The sequence below is a fragment of the Notechis scutatus genome, chromosome 2, assembly GCF_049901735.1.
Source record: "Notechis scutatus isolate UNSWTSFEM ecotype Mainland chromosome 2, rNotScu1.2, whole genome shotgun sequence".
NCBI classification, from domain to species: Eukaryota; Metazoa; Chordata; class Lepidosauria; order Squamata; family Elapidae; genus Notechis; species Notechis scutatus.
The window spans coordinates 50,916,935-50,939,693 of NC_142010.1; the positions used below are offsets into that span (position 1 = coordinate 50,916,935).

Below are 22,759 nucleotides of genomic sequence, written 5' to 3' on the forward strand. Positions count from 1 at the left end.
ATGGATATCTGTTGGGTTGAAAAATGTTGCAAAAATGGTTCTTCTTTTTAGTCTTTCAGATTACTGTAGAGTAGCTCATCTGAACAATCTTTTTACACAATTTCTCTTGTAAGCAGTTGGGTTGTGGGTTTAGTAGTAAAGCACTTGATATGTATTGCTGCTTCTAGATGTTGCATGAGTCTTGGCTATTAATCCTGAGAGGGGTAATTCTATGTATGTTCCTTGATTGGTATATTTGTCCTTTGAACTGAAATTAGGTGGTGGGGCAAAGGTCAATAAATTCCATGAATCTGGGTATTTCAGTTGGTTTATTTTGTTAAGATAGGTATATTCTGTAGTAATGCTGTAATGGATTCCATTGATAATTCTGAATCTATGGATATGAAGAGTTTTGAGACATCAAGTGAAACCATCATTTCATCCTGTTTTATTCTTAGGTCCTTGATTTTCTGAAGGTGCTATAATGATGACTGGACAGAGTATTTGCTCCCAAATTTGAGATGATGTTTTTTTTTAGCAAGATTTATAGTTACATATGTTGTGGACCCCTGGTAGTGATATGACTGAACAAAGTGTAATGTTGGGTTTGTACTAATATTGAGCATTATTTTCAAAGATTTTTAAAAAATAAAAATAATGAGTCATTCTAGAAGTTGCTTCACATCAATTCAGGCCCTAGTGACATGAGAGAGAGACTTTTGTTCTTTGGATTCTGATGAATTATAATTCACAGTAGTCATCTTAGCATGGTTAAGAACAAAAGATGTTGGGACAGGTACTTCACTAACATCTGGAAAGACAAAGACCCTCTAATTTTGAACAAATACTAAGGTCTCCAGTATTTCTGGGAAAAGCCGTCTCCAAGTTTACCTTACTATACGCTACAGCTCCTGAACTAAAGTTTTCTTTATTGAAATATTTAATGATAAGAAAAATACAGAGCAGTTGCACAAGATATTTTGATGGATCAGAAATGTGATATGATTACAAGAAGGACCACAGATGAAGAATTGGATCAGGGGGAAAGGAAGCAGGTGTATAAACTGTTAAAAAAGCTGTCAAAATAATTTATAGCCAAGGTAGAAGCTGTGGCATTTATAGCTAAAAAGCATTTCTGGCAGGAAAAAGAAATAGGCTGCTATTCCATAACTAGAAAAAACATGTGTCCGGGGCATCTTCTTTATAGGATCTTATTTCCAAGAATATAGTGAAGCACCAATGAATGAGGAAACACTTGAATTCCAGCTTATCCTTAGAGTGTTGTTCTTTATATCCATATATATTGTCATTTAACACTTAACACAACTGGAGGTTCTTAGATATATCAGAAACTTGTAAAGTGAATACCACAATACTTGGGGGAAGATGGTGAGGGTGTCTTTATTCTTTTCAAGTGACAGATATGCCACATGGGGTTATGGCTACATTTCATCTTTTCCCTTTGTCAACCCTGAAGCTGGCCTGACTGAGGCCATTTTGAGATTTTTATCAGCTAATAAGCTTAATGAAAGCATCTGCAAAGTCCTCTAAAGAACAAACATTCTTACCACTTTTAGCTAGATTAGCTAGTAATTTTAAATTTAATTAAGAAATGAGAAAGCACTATTAGGATTTATATTACTATTTTTTGTGACAATTTAACTAATCGAAGAAATTATTATAGCTTTAAGGTGGCCAACATGGGCATTGTTAGAAATTTAACTTCACACAAGTATTTTTTATGATGTCTCAAGTTTAACAAGATGACACTTAGTTTCATATCCCCATTATTTTTAACCTAGCACGCTGTCAGTGGGAGAAGAGAAAGAAAAAAGGAACACTTTTAAAAAAGAAATATTTTCTTACAGCATCAAAACTTTTACCACCTGAATCAAAGAGAGAGACAGAACTATTATATTTATCTTTAATAACTCAGTGCTTTTAAGAACACCAAAGGATCATGGCACATCATAAACTACACATTATAGCATAAGCTTTTGATGACTATATTCAGATTGCACAAAATAACAACTTGAAAAAGGAACCCCTGTAGTCAAACTTTTTTTCCCCAAGCTGAAGCACAAAACCACATCACTTTGTTGTAAGTTACCTGTTGATGAGCACCTGCTTTGGTGTCTTAATCCATATGACTGCTTTTCAACACAGAGACACTATTCAAACTCGAACAGCTGCTTGTTTGATTTGAAAACATTTCCAATTCTTTTCAAAATCTTCACCTATTTCCTGTTCTTTATCATGGTTTTGTTCCCTCTGCATAAAAGTTCTTTTTTTCAAATTGAATTGACTGCCCTTTCTTTAGAATTAGCTATGCTGCAAGGAGAAGATTATTGCAAGGGCTCTTAAAAATCTTTTACATTTAGTTTATATGGAAAAACAAAGCATGAATATTTAAAAAAAAAACTGGACCCGAACCACACAATTCTCCCCACTTTTTGTTTCAAAGTAGTCTAGTTTCTGCTAGTACCTTGAAAGTAATTCTAGAGAGTTGTCTTTGTGAAAGAACTGGAACAGACTTGATTTTGATTTTTTGTGAGCTGCCCGTAATATTTTACATTATTTTAAGTACAAACAAGACCAAAATTCTCCTCAAAGCATTCCCTTTGTCACAACTACATAATTACTGGTATTATGATAAATTCACTATATTGAATATAGTCAAGCAGTTTGAAATATGAAAATACAAGATTTCACTGATGAGTTTCTGTTGTCTCCTTACTCATTAGCATCTTTTAAATATATTTTGCTTTTTTTTTTCTTGTCTTTAGGCTTAAAACATAAGGCCAATACTAGTACTCCTCACTAATCATTCATTCAGCAACTGTTCAAAGTTATAACAGTGCTGAAAAAATAACTTTGGCCTATTTATTCTTTCTTATATGCATACATTTCATGTATTCATAACTATGTTTATACTTATACCTATTATCTTGTAAGTGATTGACAAATCAAATAAATAAATAAAATAAATTTACAATCATTGCAGTATCCTTCAATCACACGATCGACATTACAGTCAGTTCTCCTATGTTTGATCTGTGGGTTTTTATTTTTTTATTTTCCTCTCCCCTTTCCTTGGAGCAGAAGGATTGGAGAAAGGGATTTCAAGAGAATAAGCTGTTTACTCTTCTTCACATTGAAGCAATGCAGCAGAAAAGGGTCAGGCAAAGGAGTAGAATCTACAGAAATCACTTGCTATTTTTTTTCTTGAGTGTTCCAAAGGGTAAAAGTGTGGTTAGAAGGCAAATGAAAGTCAAAAGCATCAGTCTGGTTCTTTGTTATAATTTTTAGATAGACACCAGTGCCCAATCACCCTTAAGGCTTTCAAGGCTTTAGAATTAAGTGAGACCATTTTCAAGCCTTCAGCATAGTTTCCAAAACCTTTGCAAATGTTGCAAACAATTCCAGTTTTTAATGTGACAAAGACATCTAATAATGGGGAGTAATGGCATAACACATTTCTTTAGGTTAAAGCAAAATTATATAAAATTTCATTAATAGCTTGGCCTATCTAGTTTTGGAGTCAGGCCTTATAGTACTTTCCTCCTTAAGTATGATGCTGTTGTGGTAAGAGTATTTTCCATCACATTCCTCATCACCACTTAGATATTAAATAATATAGCATTATTAGGAGCTTAATGAGAAACAGAGTTTAATCAATGCCAACTTGATAATTATTATGATTAAATATACACTGTGCTTTACCAAGTGCAAGAAAAGCTTGCAACTTAAAATTCAGTACAGGAAAAAGCATGGAGAAAGGAAAGCAGGGAAAGAAGAAATAGAGAAACAGGAGTTTGATTATTCCTGGAACTATTTAATATCAACTTGAAATTACGTGAATCTTTAAAACTACAGAACTTAGGGAGACTTAATTCTTAAACGGATGAAAGCAATGTTCTTAAACATGCACACACATAGTATTTTTGATAATGAACTTAAACATATTTACTGCAATTGTAAATCTTTCACCAAAGTAATCCTAAGCATCCTGCAGTCTCAAAGCTTCCTGCATAGAAAAAGACACAAGATCTGAGAATAAACCAAGGTTTCAAGTAATCCAACAACAGCGTACGCCAAGTATCACAGATAGGAAATCAGTACAGCTTTTGCCACAAAGAGCCAGGAATAATTGCCACCTCTTTTATATAGTCCTATTAGCATGACTAAAGTCTTCCGAATCCTTTTTTTTCCTTTCAAGTAGAGAGCTTGACTTTCTTTGATTTTTCTTCGTAATTTGTGATGTGTTGCAGTTTTGGGATTTTGCCTAATTCAGGCTCTAAGTAAGCTGATTTGGTCTACACCTCTGTCTTCTCAGGGGTACTGTCTTCTGCTAATTCCCGGGGATCATTCTGTCGATGTTCTTCAGTTTCTGACCTCTGAAGGCTCTGACTGATCATAACAAGCAAAGGGAGAAGAAAGGAACAAGGCAGAAGTATACAGCTTGAGCTCTCAAAGCCCCCAAGGATTTCTAAAGGTTGACTGCAGGTGGATTGAAAAGGAAAGTTGTGACACACATAGCTAGAAACTAATAATGTTACCTAATCTCTGCTTTAATTAACCTTAAAAGCAAATGAAGTAACAGTTAGTTGTTGTTATTTTTATTTTGCCCTACCCTTTAATTTTTTTAATATATGAGAATATGAAGAGCAGCAGGCTTTCCTTTGGGCAGAAAAATGTTGTGCAACTCTAATGTAAATCAGTACAAAGAGGCAGTATGAAGGAGTACAGCTTTGTTATACAAGCTAAAAGTGTGCTGTTGAGGCACCCTATAATTATTTCAGTTTTCTGTGATATCTGTGTGGGCCAATCTTGTCTGTTGATCCAGATACTGAGAAAACCTGTCTGTTGATTCCTTTCATTACAATAGTGCAGCCATTTTCCTTTGTGAATTAAGTCATGTACCTATGCATTATCCAGTTACTTTCTCAACAGCTATATTAGCTTCAATTGTCTCCTAATAAAAAGTACAGTAGAAGCTTCATTTTGCAATGTTTTGTATTTTAAAATTATAAAAATAACAATTGACTTTCCCAGGATCACAGACTGATCAAAACGGTGAATGCAGTTCAGAAATAAACCATCACAGCAACCATGAGCATGAATTGAGTATGGAAAAGCAAGGACATCAGCCTGGCAACTAAATGCAGATTAGTCTGCACTATCGTGTTTCTACCCATGGCTGCGAAAGTTGGATCAAAGAGGAAAATCAATTTGTTTGAGCTATGGCACTGAAGAAGGCTCCTGAGATTCCCTGCACAACAAAGGTGACAAACAAGTAACAACTGGACCAGATATATCACTGGAATGCAAAACCACAAAATTCTTATGTGACTTATTTTTGTCATGTCACATTGCAAAAGACAATTAGGGTAGAAATGGTCAGTGGTAAAAGGAAACAAGAGTGCCAAAAAACATTGTGGCTAGATACCATCAAAACTGACATCAGCCATAATGTAAAGCAAATGAAAAAAATTGTATAATATTGGAAAACGTTAAGAGAGCAGGTCCATAGAATTGCCAAGAATTTGACAGGACTGAATGAACAGCATCATCGTATTAGCTTAAGTTGTTTTTTCTGTAACTATTATTAATTTGTCTGACATTTCAAAAACAATGATTCAAGCATGAAAGCTTCAAGCATCTTAGCCTCTTTGTCTTTACTTATAGGTACAAAGTGTACTAACATTTAACTCAATCACAGCTAAATGTGTGCGCATGCACACAACAGATTTTTTAACAGAATAACAGAGTTGGGAGTGACCTTGGAAGTCTTCCAGTTCTAGCTAAAGCAGGAAACCTTGTACCATTTCAGACAAATGATTGTCCAATTTCTTCTTAAAAATCTCCAGTGTTGGAGCACTCACAACTTCTGGGGGCAAGTCAATCCACTGATTAATTGTTCTAACTGTGAGGACATTACTTCTAGGTTGGTTCTCAGCCTATTCTTCATCCCATGTTATAAGCAAGAGTCTATGTGGAATACAAAAATGCAGACAACCACTTGATGGCAGCAAAGAGTCTGTCTTTCATTAACTATTAATAGAATAAACACACCCTTCTTCATGAAAATTTAATTCACAATGAAAACCATTTAAACATATACAAATTTTATAACCAGATATACCAGTTTTCAGTTTCATGTTTTATTTTGCAATAAGTATAATGAAAATCCAACACTATGATATTTCAGAACTGCTGGAGTTTATCTAATTAATGTGATTTGGTGCCGCCTGTCTTAAGAAGCTAGTGGATCACATTAAATCACTGCATTCAAGGTGTAAAAGTCATGCTAACTAGCCATTATGTTCAGTTACATTTGTTTTGCACACTGTAACAGACAGAGGAATTGATCAATCAGACATTAGGGCTATCCAGCACTTAGATTTTGATTCAAAAAATGTGCTGGGGGCATGAACCTAACTGCAGCTGTACCTTCTATCTACTGTGATCACAAAGTTGCACGGCACTGCTGCTTTAAGGAGTTGTAGGCAGGTGCTCTGCACCTGCTACTCTGAAGTATCTCTTTGGAACTAAATCTAAACACCCTTTGGAACTAAGTACCCATTGGTATAATTGTGCTTGTGCCTTTGTAAATAATCTGATTCTTGTAGCAAAAATACCTATTCAGCAGTAATTTCCTCACTGAGGAAAACAGGCTCACATTTGGGGAATGTGGGTATAGCGGTCTTAATTTCCTTTTTCCCCACAACAAAGCCAGTTTTTCCTATGCTAAAAGGATGCATTCCAATACACATCATGCAGGCATAAACAAGAAACCTTTCAAATCAGGAAATATTGATATGCAAATAAAAGAGCTGCTATGTTGCTAAGGAAAAGAACAATATCATGAACAGTAAAGACAAAAACCCAACTTTCCTGAAACTACAGCATTATGTTTTTCAAAAAAGATATATCATATTCTTGATACAATACATGTTTCATCATTTTAAACCTTGGGTGTCAAACTCCAGTGCACATGGTTGAACTAACCTGGATATCTCTGTTTATGTTAGGTGTTATGCAGGAAACAGGAAGTCTGATTTATTTCTTATGTTCCTTGTAAGAAACAAAACATGCAATGTTCTGCCCCAAATACTTTAGTCTTCATTTACATCAGACTTCCCTAGTACAGATTACCTTTTTCATGCTAATAGTTGTAAACAATCATTTCAGTAACTTAATACTGAAGTCTTTTGTCAAGTAGTCAGGGTTTGGAATAAATGGATCACAGGATGCTGTTTATACCAGCTGCCAGATCATCCATTATTAAAATGTAATGACCTGATACCAGCAATTCTAAGCTACAGAGTTAAGCTTAGCAACCACAAAGCTAAGCTATAACTTCTTTTCAGTTTATCTTGCTTTACAATCTATTATCATTTCACAATCTCACCATTTCTCTTCAACCACCTTCTGCTTTAAAGTTAAATGATTTTTGCTCTTCAGACCGAGTTGAAAAACTGAGGACACAGCCCCTGGTAACGGTCCCCAGTTCTGAACGACGTTGAAGTGAATTCAGCTGCTCCTTGTCTTCAAACAGATAGTTTATTGATACTGCGGAAAAAAGGGATATTTCCTCCCTATTCCGACCAGACAGAATACAGGGTGGGACTGGATTCTCCCTTCAGCTCCCCGAGAAGAAGCGTTCCGGTAGGACCAACGCCCCTTCTCCACTGAGCCGAAGAGAGAATCCAGGCTGGGACATACCAAAGCTGGCTGATTACTGTCCTACGGGTGGGAGCTGGATTGGTCGGAAGTTCTCACCTCTACATGCACACCCTGGAGGACTCATCTTCCAAAGGACGCCTTCGCTGAGGCAAAGGAGTCAATTTTGTAATGTCTTATGAATGGGGTCACCGATGACCAGGTCGCAGCTCTACAAATGTCCAGAATCGATGCCTGTGTTGCCCAGGCTGCGGTGGTCGCTGCACTTCTGGTTGAGTGCGCTGTGATCCTCCTGGGCACAGGAAGGCTCTTTAACTCATATGCCCTTGCAATGCAGGCTCTGAGCCAGCGACCTACTGTGGAAGGTGTCACCCTACGACCTAAAGTTGACGGCTGAAAGGAAACAAACAAGGCTTCCGTCCTCCTAAAAGAAGACGTTCTTTTAATGTAAATACGGAGGGCCCTCCTAACATCCAAGGTGTGCCATTTTTTCTCTAGTGCATGGGTAGGCTCAAGGCAGAAATTAGGCAAAATCAACTCCTCGGAACGATGGAATAAGGAGTTCACCTTGGGCAGGAAGGTAGGGTCCAACCGCAGAACCACCCTGTCTGCATGGAATACACACAGATCCTTCCTGATGGATAAGGCCGCCAACTCCGAAATACGCCTGGCCGAGGTAATGGCCACCAAGAATACCACCTTGCACGTGAGAAGGCGAAGGCAGACTTCACGTAAGGGTTCAAATGGGGGAGAAGTTAGTGCCTGAAGGACCTTGGGCAAATCCCAAGTGGGGTAGCGGTGGACCACCGGTGGCCTCAGATTCGTGGCCCCCCTAAGGAAAGCTTTCACCCTAGGATGTTGGGCCAGAGAAGTAGAGCCCTTGATCAAAATCACCGAGGTCAAGGCAGCCACCTGTCTCTTCAAGGTATTGGGGGTGAGACCTTTATCCAACCTGTCCTGCAGGAACTCTAATACCTTTGCAACAGAAACTCCAGAGGGTTCCAATTGGTGACCAGCGCACCAACTGCAGAAAATCTTCCACGTTGCATTATATATCTTGGTCATGGAAGGTCTTCTGGCCGCCTGGATGGTCTGAATGACCTTTGTGGAAAACTCCCGTTTCAGGATCCCCTGCTCAAGTGCCAGACGGTCAACCGAAACCAGGCTGGATCTGGGTGCTCGATTGGGCCCTGGCTGAGGGAGGTCTTGTGCAGGGGAATTCTCCAGGGTCTGGCAACTGACAGGCTCATCAGTTTGGCGAACCAAGGACGCCTGGGCCAGTAAGGGGCTACCAACAGAACTTCCACCCTTTCTATCAGTACTTACCTGATTGCCCCCGGAATCAGGGGAAGGGGGGGAAGGCATACAATAGTCCCTGGGGCCACCTGCACCGGAGAGCATTGACTCCTTCTGCTCCTCGGGCAGGGAATCGAGCAAAGAACCTTGGGAGGTGCGTGTTCTCTGGTGATGCAAAGAGTTCCAGAATCAGGCGGCTGAAGTGTTCCGTCATCTCCTGGAATAGACTGGGATGCAGCCGCCATTCTGACTGGTCGACTGTGGTCCTGCTCAACCAGTCTGCCTGCATGTTGGATACTCCCGAGATATGTTCTGCTCGTAGGGACAACTGATTTCTCTCAGCCCACCTGCACAATTGAGTTGCTTCCTGCATTGGAGATCTGGAGCGTGTGCCCCCCTGCCGGTTTATGTGGGCCTTGGTAGCCACATTGTCCGTGAGGAGAAGCACATGTCTCCCCACCACTTCTTGCCTCAAATCCTTGAGCACTAAGCAGGAAGCCCTGAGCTCTAGCCAATTTATGTTGTGGGTGAGCTCCTCTCTTGACTACCTCCCCTGGGTGACCTGGGCTCCCAGGTGGGCCCCCCAACCAGAGACTGGCGTCGGTGGTGATGGTAATCCTCTGAGGTTCCCTGTACAAGCATCCCTGATCCATGGCTTGGGACTGCCACCAATGGAGGGAACGAAGAACTGGCAAGGGGACGCAAACCCTCCTTGGAGAGTCGCCCCTGCTCGTCCTCTGGTAAGGGAGCAGGAACCACTGAAGGGTTCGGGCGTGGAAGCGGGCCCATGGAACAATCCCTATGCACGATATCATCTTGCCAAGAAGTTGAGACAGCAAGATGATAGTTGCCTCTCTAGAAGACAGGATCAGCAATGTGACTTCCCTGATATTGTATCGACGCTCCTGGGAGAGAAAAACCTGACCGGCCAAGGTGTCTATAATGGCCCCCAAATGCAAGATCCGAGTCGATGGTACCAGGTGGCATTTGTCCAGGTTTATCGAGAACCCATGCTCTCGAAGAATCCTGATTATAGACATCAGATCCTCCTCCGCCTGGGGTCTGGAAGAGGATGCTATCAGGATGTCGTCCAAATAGTATTGGATCCTTATGGGTAAGGTTCTGAGATGTGCCGCTACCGCTGCCAAGAGCTTGGTAAAGGTCCGAGGGGCTGATGACAGGCCGAACGGAAGAGCCCTGTATTGAAAATGGCGGCCACAATAGCAAAACCTCAGGAACTGACGGTGGTTGGGGTGTATGGGCACATGGAGGTAGGCCTCCGTCAAGTCTACCGAGGCCAAAAAGTCTCCCTCCCGCACTCCCTCTAGAATGGAGTGGAGGGAGTGCATCTTGAACCTTCGGTAGATTAGATGTTTGTTGAGCCCCTTCAGGTTGAGGATTGCTCACCACCCCCACCACCCCGAGGTCTTTGGAATCACAAACAACATTGAATAGAAACCCTGTCTCTCCTGGTCCACCGGAACCAACCGGATGGCCCGAATGTCCAGCAGATGGTGGATCACTGATTCCATGAGATCCCTCTTTGAGGGGTCCCTGGAGATGGGGCAGCACACAAAGGCTCTGGGGGGGGGAGGAGAGAAACTCTAGAGAGAGACCCGATCTTAAGGTTGACAGGATCCAAACATCTGTCGTGGTCTGTTCCCACCTCTGCCAGAACAGTCCCAGACGGCCCCCTCACTTGTTGCACCTGAAGGGTCTGTTGGAACCCCTAAAGGACCTTCTGCCCTCTTGCCTCTGACGCCCTCTGGCAGCAAAGGCCTGTCTATCAGCCTGAGAGGAGGATCTCTGGAAAAAGGGCCTACTTTGACAGGGAAAGCCTGCTCCAGCTTCCCCCTGTTTAAAGGAGGGCTTCCTGGAGTCGGGATGAGACCTGTAATCAAAGCACCTTCCCTAGGAGGGCAGGACTTTCGCTTGTCCCTGGTTTCCGTCAAAAAGGGATCCAGGGCTTCCCCAAAAAGCCTCTCTCCCTTAAAGGGAGCTGACGCCAGCTTCCATTTGGTTCTGACGTTCATCTGCCAATTTCTTAGCCAGAGAAGCCTGCGTGCTGTTATGGAAGAGGCCATGGCTCTGGAAGAAAATTTGGCTGATGTGAGGGTGGCATCTACAGTCAACTGAGCCGCAGCTATAATCTTATTCAGGTCCTGATGCACCCTGAGATCCTCAGGTGGGATGTCCTGTAGCTGCCTCAGCCACCGCAAAGAGGCCCGTGTAAAAAAGGATGTGGTCGTCGATGCTCTGATGGCCCAGGCGTTGGCTTGATGAACTCTCCAGAGTGCCATCTCCTCCTTCCGGTCCTCTGTCTTTAGAACATCCTCCGCATCAGGTGGGATGACAGATGAGGAAGCTAGGGCTACCACTGGGCCGTCTACCTTTGGCACTTCCATAATGTCCAAAAGGTCTTTGTCCACATTAAATAAGGTAGACTCAGACCCACTGGGGCGAGTGTACATCCCAGGGGACTCCCACTGCTTTTTGATCAGGTTGAGAAACATCTGGGGCACAGGTACAGCATCCACCACAGATGCTTTCTCAGTGAACAGGAAATCCTCCTGATCCTCTCCCTCAGTGGGAAGGTCCTGAGTGACCGTGTCCTTTTTGAGATGAGCCATGTTCTTGGCCTTAATCAGCAGAGTCTTGAAAAGAGCCGGCTGGAAAAGGCCCTTAAAGGAGGAGGGACCTGCTACCTCCGACTCCTCATCCGAAAAATCCCTTTCTGGAAGGAGGTTCCTCTCGGAGCCATAAATTTGGCTGCTTTCTGAAGGGGAGGCCGAGCGCTCTCTGAAGTGGACCAGCTGTTCATCAGAAGCCTGCCCCTGCAGGACTCCTCTGCTAGTTTCCAAATAAGACAGCTGGCGCAGCTGGTTGACCTCTGCCTGCAATTCCTGTCTTATTGTCTGGGATATCCAGGCTCTCAAGAAGGATGGCATTTCTTGCATCTGGGTCTCCTCCGGCCATAAGCCAGCTGCTGTAGGTGTAAAGGTGGCTGCAGGCACAGGCCTGGCTCCACTGGAGACTTGGTCTGCAGGTGGCGCCATCAAGATCCCCTGAGGCAGCTCAGAAAAATTGTGCGAGGTCTCAGCCCTGATTTGGAGGTTACCCTGCAAATTGTGGGTACTTGAGCCCCCAGGAGACCAGGGCGTCATATACTGCCTATCTGCCAGTTGGTCTGGCTGCCTGTCATCTTGAGGAGGCAAAGTTTGAGGGGTGGCTCTGTATTCAGCCATCCTGGAATCTCTCACTGCCCTGTCAAACTGTTTGTCTGTGTCCTTTTGTCTACGCCTGTCCTGTCCATCCTCAGCCCTAGAGGTTTCTCTTTGGAGCTAGAGCCCTGGTTCTAATCCTAGCTGCTGCCTCCAGACCAGCAGACCTGGGCTTAGGGGATCCCTTTACAGCCTTCTCCCTACTCTGCTGAGGAACTGACAATTCTTGATCAGCTCCCTTGGCGGCCATCTTTGAGCCCGCCAAAAATAACTGTCACTTGACAGGGGTAGAGAAAGGGAGAAAGGAGTAAGAATAAAAAATAAAATAAAATAAAAAAATATTCAGCCTAAGCTGTCAGCTACAGCCATAGTAGCTGTCCACCACTTCAGAAGGCTAGTGTGACCCAAAGTGGTGAGCTCAGCCCAGCTCCGCAATTCAAAAGCCGAGTCAAGGGGGAAAAAAATGGCTGCCTCTTTGAATTGCAGCAAGCCCTGACAGGGCAGAGGCTTGCGAGCCTGGCACTGGCTGCACCGCAACTATCAGGCAGACTTAAGTGTCTCACAGCTGTCACGGTGCTCTGGGGACTGGATGGGGGATCGGGATTTAAACCCGATGGCCAGAACCCCCCCCACAAGGGACAATCCTGGAGACAAACTGCAAGATTGCCCCCGAACGAAATAAATGGCCGCTGCCGCTGAAATGGGACAGAAGCGCTTAGCGGCAGCTGCGGCTCATCCCGGGCAAGGGAAAGTGGATCGGGAGGAGGCAAGTTCAATAAGACGCCAGCTCCCACCCCAGCCCGGGCCACATGGGCTCTCAGGGTCACCTCCACTCCAGTTTTGACAGGAAACAAAACAAAAAAATCCAGTCCACCAGCAAGGAAAGTCAAAAATTAAAATAACAAGCAAAAATTGCGAACTGGAAAAAATGCGTGAAAAAATGAAAGTGCTAAACTGGCAAACCGGCTAACTGTCAAACCTGATCTAAGCCTCTCTGCGAAAAAAAGCTTTATCCAGGGGGTGAATATTCTTCTACAATCTTAACTATTCAGAGCCCTTAAAGGGTGGTCTGAACACGCTGAGACCGAGTGAAGAACTGGGGACCATTACCAGGGGCTGTGTCCTCAGTTTTTCAACTCGGTCTGCAGAGCTAGGAGACTAGTGATTACCCAGCCTGGATTCTCCCTTCGGCTCAGTGGAGAACAAGATAATGTCAACAAACATTTAGGGTTATATACTGTACACACAATCTTCAACTTATAGCCAGTTTCTTAACAACTGTTCAAAATTATGATGGACTAAAAAAAAAAGTTACTTACAACCTGTCCTCAAGACTGTGCACCAGCCCCATGATCACATGATTATATTTTGGACACTTTGTAATTGGCTTCATTTGGTGACTGCAATTTCGATAAGCTGGATTTACATTTATGGCAATTCACTTAATGACCAAAGCGACTCGCATAACAACCTCTGTAAAAACAGTCATTAAATTGAATCTTGTTATATAGGTAAAACTCAAAAAATTAGAATATCGTGCAAAAGTTCATTTATTTCAGTAATGCAACTTAAAAGGTGAAACTAATATATGAGATAGACTCATTACATGCAAAGCAAGATAGTTCAAGCCGTGATGTGTCATAATTGTGATGAATATGGCTTACAGCTCATGAAAACCCCAAATCCACAATCCCAGAAAATTAGAATATTACATGCAATCAATAAAACAAGGATTGTATATAGAACAATATCGGACCTCTGAAAAATAGAAGCATGCATATGTACTCAGTACTTGGTTTGGGCCCCTTTTGCAGCAATTACTGCCTCAATGCGGCGCGGCATGGAAGCTATCAGCCTGTGGCACTGCTGAGGTGTTATGGAAGACCAGGATGCTTCAATAGCGGCCTTCAGCTCTTCTGCATTGTTCGGTCTCATGTCACTCATCTTTCTCTTGGCAATGCCTCATAGATTCTCTATGGGGTTCAGGTCAGGGGAGTTTGCTGGCCAATCAAACACAGTAATCCCAAGGTTTTGAACCAGGTTTTGGTGCTTTTGGCACCAAAATTGCTTTATTCCATGAATGCTGTTATTTTAATCATCATACCACCACAAGGATGAAGCATTACAAATGAAATAATCCAGGCAAAACAATATGGTATATAAGGTGAAGATATGATGCTTCTTGCCAGAATGAATTAGTATTCAAGTCAGGCAGGATTAAATTTAAGGAGAAAGAATGGTAACATTCACTAATCTAGCAACTGTTAAATTTGCTAATTTGTTCACCATATCTATTTCAAATACATCAATATTACATTAAATAGTTTTGCCATTATTCAACAGAGGAAGTTCTAAGTCACAACACTAAATGGAATAAGAAGGGAGTTTTCTACACATACCTGAAGGCAGACTGCCTCATTTAAACTCAAAGTGTGATTTATATCAGCAATATTTGACATCTTTCTAGCAAAAGTGTATGTTTTAAGCTAAACATTTTAGAATGCAGTAAAGAAGTATTCCCTTGTTATACAATGTGCAGAAAGTATTGTTGGTTCAGTGATATTTACTTCTTGACCTACTTCTGTATGATTATCAACATATATGTACCATAAGCAAACAGGTAAGGCAACAGACCATGGGTGTGACCATAATTTCTGACATAAAAAGCAGAAGTCCAAGATACCAATATTGGGATCTATTATCCCCGCTACTGCACCTGAAAAAAAAGGAAAGGTACAATGACTTCTATCCTCCTAGCAGCCAATATCTTACTTCCATACCTTCCCGCTTATGGTGGGGATCAAAGAGGAATTGATATGGTTGCATAGTGATGACACCCATTTCTCAGACCACCTTGCTTATCACCTGCTCTATAATTTTTTAAATATATGTGAATTTACCATCTAGTTTATTCTACCATTTTGCAACTTTATTAATTGGTTTTTTTTCTTTTTCTCTTTGCTTGATTGCACTGATATTTATCTTGCAACAGCCTGGGACTAAAGAAAGAATATAAATCAGAATCTTCATTGTAGCCAGTCTTCTTCTGCAAAGCTTTTATTCTGGATTAAGAGATCTCAATAGAGCTAATCAAAACATTAGCATTTTTTTTTCTATTTTGTGGACTACTTTGAAAAGAATGAATGCAATGTGCTTACATATAGGAATGACAATATATATTTATTTGCTTGATTTATTACTCTATCCTTTGATGGAGACAAAGGACAATAATATCAGCAACAAACTGGTCACGGATAAGTCCTTTTCAAGTCCTATGCATTTAAATGGTATCTAATGAAACTGAATGAAAAAATTCCATTTGCTGTCCAAAATAGTCCATAATGCATGCACTGTGAAACAAGGTAAGTGACCCCCCCCCCTTTGTAAGCATTTTGCAAAAGCTGATTATCTGACAAAAAGTCTCTATTCGGTTGAAAATTATATGCAACAAGTGTAATTTTGAGGCAGCCTTCCTAATATCTTTAGTTGTATAAGTTTATTTGTTTCAACTTCAATGAGTTGTAACAGACAGAAATGAAGACAAAATCAGGAAACCCAAAATATGTTTAAAGGAATTTGACTGACAAATCTCTATTGAAGAAAGTATGTAGGTGCTTTCACACTCTTGTTTTATTTTCCCCACATTTTCAGAATAGAGACATATCAACCATATGAAGCTGATAGCCCTTATTTAGCGACTACCTTGTTTGGTGACAGCAGTTTGCAGTTACAATGGTGATGAAGAATTAACTTGGTGACTAATCCTTGCATTTAAAATTTTTCCAGGTCTGTAAAGCAAAAGAAAGCTATACATAAGGACAGTTGGAGTGTCAACTGAGTTCCTCCAGAGCTCAAGGTAGCATATTCCTCCCTATTTTTTCCACAACAACCCAATGGGATAGATTGGGCTGACTGAGAGTGACTGGCTCAGTTATACACTTATCTTCAAAGGCAAAGATGGATTTTTAAACCCGGCTCTCCATCATAATGCAACACTGATGCAACCATTATTCTATATACCAAGTCTCTAATGTGGTCATAATTAATTTTTTAGGAACACTGATTTACCTAATTTACTAATTTATCTCCATACTATAAAAACATCTGCCTTACATTAGCACTGAAAATGATGCAAAGGCAATTATGCTTAACTGCATATTACAGCATTATGGCCTATTACATTTTCTGCTGCCAAAAGGATGCAAATCTTTCAATTATCAATTGTCCTTTCCTATCTACATGAACCTTTCAATTTGGAGGAAAATCATTTTTATTCTTGAGGCCCATTCAGATCAGAGCTCTATGCTGCACTTCTGCATAGTATACTTTTGTCCCTATTAGCTTTTTTTTTAAAGCCATTAGTGCAATTATCAATTAGGCAGGAATAATATGAACTTCAGAACAGGCAGCCAAGTTTCAAGCATATGAAAAGAAAGGAATAGTTTCTACTAGCTTTGTCCTTTTCTGGGCAGTGTTGAAATGGCATCTACAAAATGAAAGCAAGTGAATGGGTGGGTTGCATTGGGTAGCAAGAGACGACAAACTCTCAGGAAACAGGTTGGTACAAGATCATTTTTCTATCTAAACAGCTTAAAAAAACCTGGAGGTGGCATTTCTAAAATAAGATTGTCAACAACATTTTTTCTATTAATCTTCTGTTTAAAAAAAAACGCATCTCTGCCAACTAATGGTCTTCCTTCCATTTCTCCTTACTGCCTTCTGCAGGTCAAGCTTCAGTCTTAAGTAGTGGGCCACTAACCATACTTTGAAGCATGTGAGCCTTTTTTTTTCAGATACACTGGAATGTAGGTTCTTCCCTTGCTGTATTAAAGGGTCAGTTTCAACTGACTGTTGGCTCTGGCAATCTAGGAACTGTGCTCATAGAGCAATGCAAAAAAATAAAAAAGCTGCGTGGTTGCCTTTCTCATTTGTCTATATCTTCAAGGTACTCCTTTGAAAAAGCCAGTGAAACAAGGGGAAAACTGGCCAACTAACAGCTGGTGGTGGATAGTTTACCTTACAAAACAATCCTTGGACTCTTGCCTCTAGATGCATGCATGAGAGCAGAATAATTATAAAAAACACTAGGAGACCAGCCAGACCTAACAGTCTGTCATTTCTTTCTCCCACTGCTGCTGTTAAAACAGGCCAGCTTTGAAACAGAAGCTATTGGAAAGATGAATTAAATGAACAACAAAGATTGCCCCAAGAGGCCCCTGGAGTAGTGCTGCTTCTCCTTTTCAAACAAGAGCTCTTAATAGAGGTAAACTTCCTTCAGGTGACACTTTCTTTCAGAATATACCGTCATTGGGCTAAGGATTAGTTTTGACAGGACTGGCCTTCAAAAAAGGATCAATCCCTTCCCTCCCCCACCCCCACTTCTTTCTTTGGTATTTTAATACTTTCTCTAAGGGATCAGCTTTCAATCCTGACATTTCCTTGCAAAAGGGTGAAAGGAAGGCAAGAAAAAGAGCGAATGAGCCAAATAAATCTTATTTCTCCTTGGTACGTTGTGCAATTATCATCATGACTCTTCCATTACTGCCATGGCAAAATTGCAATACTATTGTTTTCAGTTCTCTGTTCACTTATAATGGCCAGATAATGATTTGCATAAATTGAGACTCACAGGGACACTTAATTTGGCCCTATGACTATAGGTCTAAAACTCCCCTTCCCATTTGTTTCTGCCCTTTTGGAATCCACTTTCTTTCTTTTTTGAAATATGTGTCATAAATGCTGATCTCAGGACTAAATGAGAGTTAACAAAAGAAAATGCTATCCACCTTGAGAACAAATAGACTGTCTTTCTGGTTTGTTTGTTTTGCCTAGGGCTTGAATAGAGACATAGGGTGCCACCAAACAGAAAACTCCCAGTGCAACAGAAGGCATTGGTTGCCTAACTATTCCATACCTTTCAAATTTTCTGGGAGATGAGCAGCATGATTGTATGACAAATTCAAATCAGGGTATTTGTATGGATTTCCTTGGAACAAGGAGTTTAGCAAGTCTCCGGAGAACACAAAATTTATTTATTATGAATCAGTGTTTAATACCCCCAAGCCTATGTCTTTAAAGTTTAGTTTAAGAAAAAAATAATCTGCAGAGAAAAGCTTATTTCCTTAACTAGCTATCAGTATTTGCTTATATCCTACAGAGTATGATTATTTTAACTTGACAATCTATCAACATAAATGCTATAAGAGTTCAGATCTTAATTTCATGGTATCAGCCAAAGAAGACAAAGCAAGCTATTCTAAAATAAACTACTGGTTTAACCAATGATATGAGCCCATAAAATATGATTTTAGGAATTTATTGAAAGGCCGATATGAGATTGAAAGATAAATCTAAAATAGCCTGTATAATCTACCTTAGAAACATTTCTATTTGTATATTCCAACAACCAAGGAAAAAAAAGGGATGGCACTGCATCTTTTCTGCACAGTAAGAAAAATAAGTGAAACAGACTGTAGCCATCAAATTCTAATTTAAAATTTAACAATATTAGGCCTAGCTTGAAGCATCCCTGCATACAGGGATTGCCAAGAGAGAGAAAAAGATTTGTACATTTTATTTACAAACTTCTCAAGAGTTCAATTTTTTTTCTTCCTCCTCCTTCTATCTTTGCAATAATGATCATATTCTTCTTCCAAAGCAGAACTTTACAACCCTAACTGGGAAAAACCATCCCAAATTGAAAAACATATTAATGTTGGCTGAGTCCTCCTAAGACATTCTGCCTCAATATCCACTGATCTCACTATGAATGAAGAAATGCAAAATGTCACAAGATTACTGGTCCCATCATTTCAGACCCCAGGCCTTATTAGTTTTAGCTAGTGTGGAAATCAGGAAAATCATCACTGCTTCTAACTTATTTTTTACCTAGAAAGTATCAACAGGTACATGTTAGAAGCTCCAAGCTGGATCAGAGAATAAAAAATGTTCTCCTGATATTGTAATTTCAACAGGGAATGTATAACCGAATTCTTTCCATTAGTACCTAGAATAGTGAACTAATACCTCTAAGTAATTCAGTACTTCAAGCCTGAAAGTTTTTGGGCAATCCATTATGCTTTTAACTGCACAGGCTCTATGTGACACTTCATTGTTTTGTTTTTTTAGTTCTGTGTGGTCCTAACTTGATAATGCAGATCCATCAAACCTCGAGGGAACATTGTATATGGTGAGAAAAAAGCAGAGTTGGGAAGCATTTTTCAGAGAGAGAGAAATTCAGCTATTCTGTCTTCAAATCTAACTTCAGTGTTTTCCTGATACCTCCCTTTTTCAACAGGAAAAGAGAATTCTAATCCATCTCTCCCCATATTAGTCTCCTTACACTGAGAAAAAGGTAATCAAATATTTCCAAATGTCAGGATGGTGCATGCCAGCCTTGCATCTCAGGATAGAACTGTAGTGGCTAACATCAAATGGTCAAAATTGGGAGCGTCTTATCAAATTCTGTACCTGTCAACAGTGGTGTCCCCCAAGGCAGTGTTCTAGGACCTTCATACTCTACATAAATGACCTCTGTGATCATATCAAGAGCAACTGCATTCTCTTCGCTGATGATGTAAAGCTATTCAACACCACAGACAATACTGCTACCCTTCAAAAAGACCTCGACTATGTATCAGAATGGTCAAACAAATGGCAACTTCAAATCTCAACAAATAAATGCTCTGTCTTACATATTGGCAAAAAAAAATAATAATAATCAGAAAATAAAATACAAGCTGAATAGTCAAGACCTTGTTGATGATCCAAACTCTGTCAAGGACCTTGGAGTACTCATCTCTAATGATCTAAGTGCTAGAGCCCACTGTAACTACATAGCCAAAAAGGCATTAAGAGTTGTTAACCTAATCCTACGTAGCTTTTTATCTGGTAATACAACACTACTAACTAGAGCATACAAAACATTTGCTAGACCAATACTCGAATATAGCTCATCAGTCTGGAACCCACATCACGTATCTGATATTAATACAGTTGAGAAAGTCCAGAAATATTTCACAAGAAGAGTTCTCCACTCCTCTACTTGTTGCAGAATACCTTATGCCACCAGACTTGAAATTCTAGACCCAGAAAACCTAGAACTACGCCGTCTTCGGTCCGATCTAAGTATAGTATATAAAATCATATATTGTAATGTACTACCTGTCAATGAATACTTCAGCTTCAACCATAACGATACAAGAGCACACAATAGATACAAACTCAAGGTTAACCGCACCAAACTTGATAACTTGATTGCAGGAAATACAACTTCAGCAACAGAGTGATCAATGTCTGGAATACTCTACCTGACTCTGTGGTTTCTTCCCCAAACCCCAAAAACTTTAACCTTAGACTTTCTACTATTGACCTCACCCCTTTCCTAAGAGGTCTGTAGGGGGCGTGCATAGGTGCACCAACATGCCTACTGTCCCTGTCCTATTGTTATTTTTCTTATACGTATTCATTATATGTATTCATAACTATGTTTATCCTTATACTTATTATCTTGTAAGAGATTGACAAATCAAAATAAAAATAAAAATCTGTTTAACATTATTCAGAAGAAAATCCCAAAGTGGCTCTTTTTGAAGTTCACAAGAGCCAGCCTGTGGTACTTGACAATCTGCCCCCCCTCCCCCCAAAAAAAAAACCTCATGTAAATATGCTTGCTTCTGGCTCTTCACAAATTGTATTTTTTTGGATTAGATCTATGCGTATTTACTCAGAAATAATTCCAGCTGCTTTCCAACACTGAGTTGTCTTCTTCATTCAGCTCCTATAGTAAATTCTGCCACATGATTTTTCACCCAACCATTTCCTACTGATTACCTTTTGAGAGTGTTACTGAATTTAAAATCAAGGTTTGTTTAAAATTAACTTGTTAAAAGCCAAACCTGAACTGTGCTTCTCTATTTCTCTCATCAATATTTCACAACTAATATCCGTATTTCACAAATAATAGCCACAGATACTACTTATTTTTGAAGTGTTTCACACGCTTCAAAAATAGGCAGTGAAAGATGGATATTATCCCAATGTCTTTGGCCACCCTCGTATCCTCTGTCTTGAATAAAAATTGTTGAAGGCGCATACAGTATTAGAAATCTATATAGATTGGCTTTGTTTGAAAATAAAGGTATTTCCTGTTTTAAAACAAAGAGCAGAGAACTTGCAATAGCTCATGCTTCTTTCTAACAAAATGCAAAAGTGCAAAGAAATAAACTTTATTGATATATAGCAATTTTAGTGTGAGAGTTGCTTACTGAGCTTGACAAACCTGACATAATTCAGTTATTTTTTCCTTAATACAGTTAACACAGTAAAAAGTGGGATAAATTTTTGACTCAGCCTTTTCATTCTTCTGAGGTCAGTAAAATGGACAACCTATCCTAATTATTTTATGGGGGTGTTAAATACACTGAAAACAGGATGTGAAACTCTATAATGAGAAAGAGCTTAATTTACTGGTCTTATAGAGCCACGTTAGAAACTCATCCACAAGACAAAATTGAAATCGGTACAAAATAGAAGAGTGAAATTTCTATTCCTGATTTTGCAATGTATCTGTAGGAAAGTGACATTTATTTATTTTTTATTTATTTATTTTTGTCAATTGCTTACAAGGTAATAGGTATAAGTAAAAACATAGTTATGGATACATATAAGAAAAATAAAAAAAATAAAAGAAAGAATAGAACAGGGACGGTAGGCATGTTGGTGCACTTATGCATGCCCCCTACAGACCTCTTAGAAAAGGGGTGAGGTCAATAGTAGACAGTCTAAGGTTCAAGTTTTGGGGGTTTGGGGAAGAAACCACAGAGTCAGGTAGAGTATTCCAGACATTGACCACTCTGTTGCTGAAGTCGTATTTCCTGCAATCAAGTTTGGTGCGATTAACCTTGAGTTTGTATCTATTGTTTGCTCTTGTGTTGTTATGGTTGAAGCTGAAGTATTCATTGACAGGTAGGACATTGCAATGTATGATTTTATATGCTATACTTAGATCGGACCGAAGACGGCATAGTTCTAAGGTTTTCTAGGTCTAGAATTTCGAGTCTGGTGGCATAAGGTATTCTGCAACGCGTAGAGGAGTGGAGAACTCTTCTTGTGAAATATTTCTGGACTTTCTCAACTGTGTTAATATCAGATACGTAATGTAGGTTCCAGATTGATGAGCTGTATTCGAGTATTGGTCTAGCAAATGTTTTGTATGCTCTAATTAATAGTGTAATATTACCAGAGAAAAAGCTACATAAGATTAGGTTAACAACTCTTAATGCCTTTTTGGCTATGCAGTTACAGTGGGCTCTAGTGCTTAGGTCATTAGAGATGAGTACTCCAAGGTCCTTGACAGAGTTTGGATCATCAACAAGGTCTTGACTATTCAGCCTGTATTTTATTTTCTGACTTTTTTTGCCAATATGTAAGACAGAGCATTTATTTGTTGAGATTTGAAATCTTAAAAGAGATACAATTGGAATTTCCATCCAGACTGTTATAGATATCAGTGCTTTATTAAGCAATCAATGCAGTATTTGAGTGCATGCACTTGTGAAACTATTTGGAAGGTGAGA

The 22,759-nt window shown here is 40.0% G+C and overlaps 2 protein-coding genes across 6 annotated transcripts in view; both read right to left on the reverse strand.

Moving 5' to 3' along the window:
- Positions 1-22,759, reverse strand: part of MGLL (monoglyceride lipase) — a 190,039-nt gene that overhangs the window by 38,690 nt on the left and 128,590 nt on the right. The gene's annotated exons all lie outside the window — the stretch shown is intronic.
- LOC148132017 (uncharacterized) lies at positions 10,873-12,206 on the reverse strand. Its single transcript, XM_087953787.1, is given in 2 exon segments — positions 10,873-10,886; positions 10,889-12,206. Coding segments are annotated over 2 exon segments (1,332 nt in total).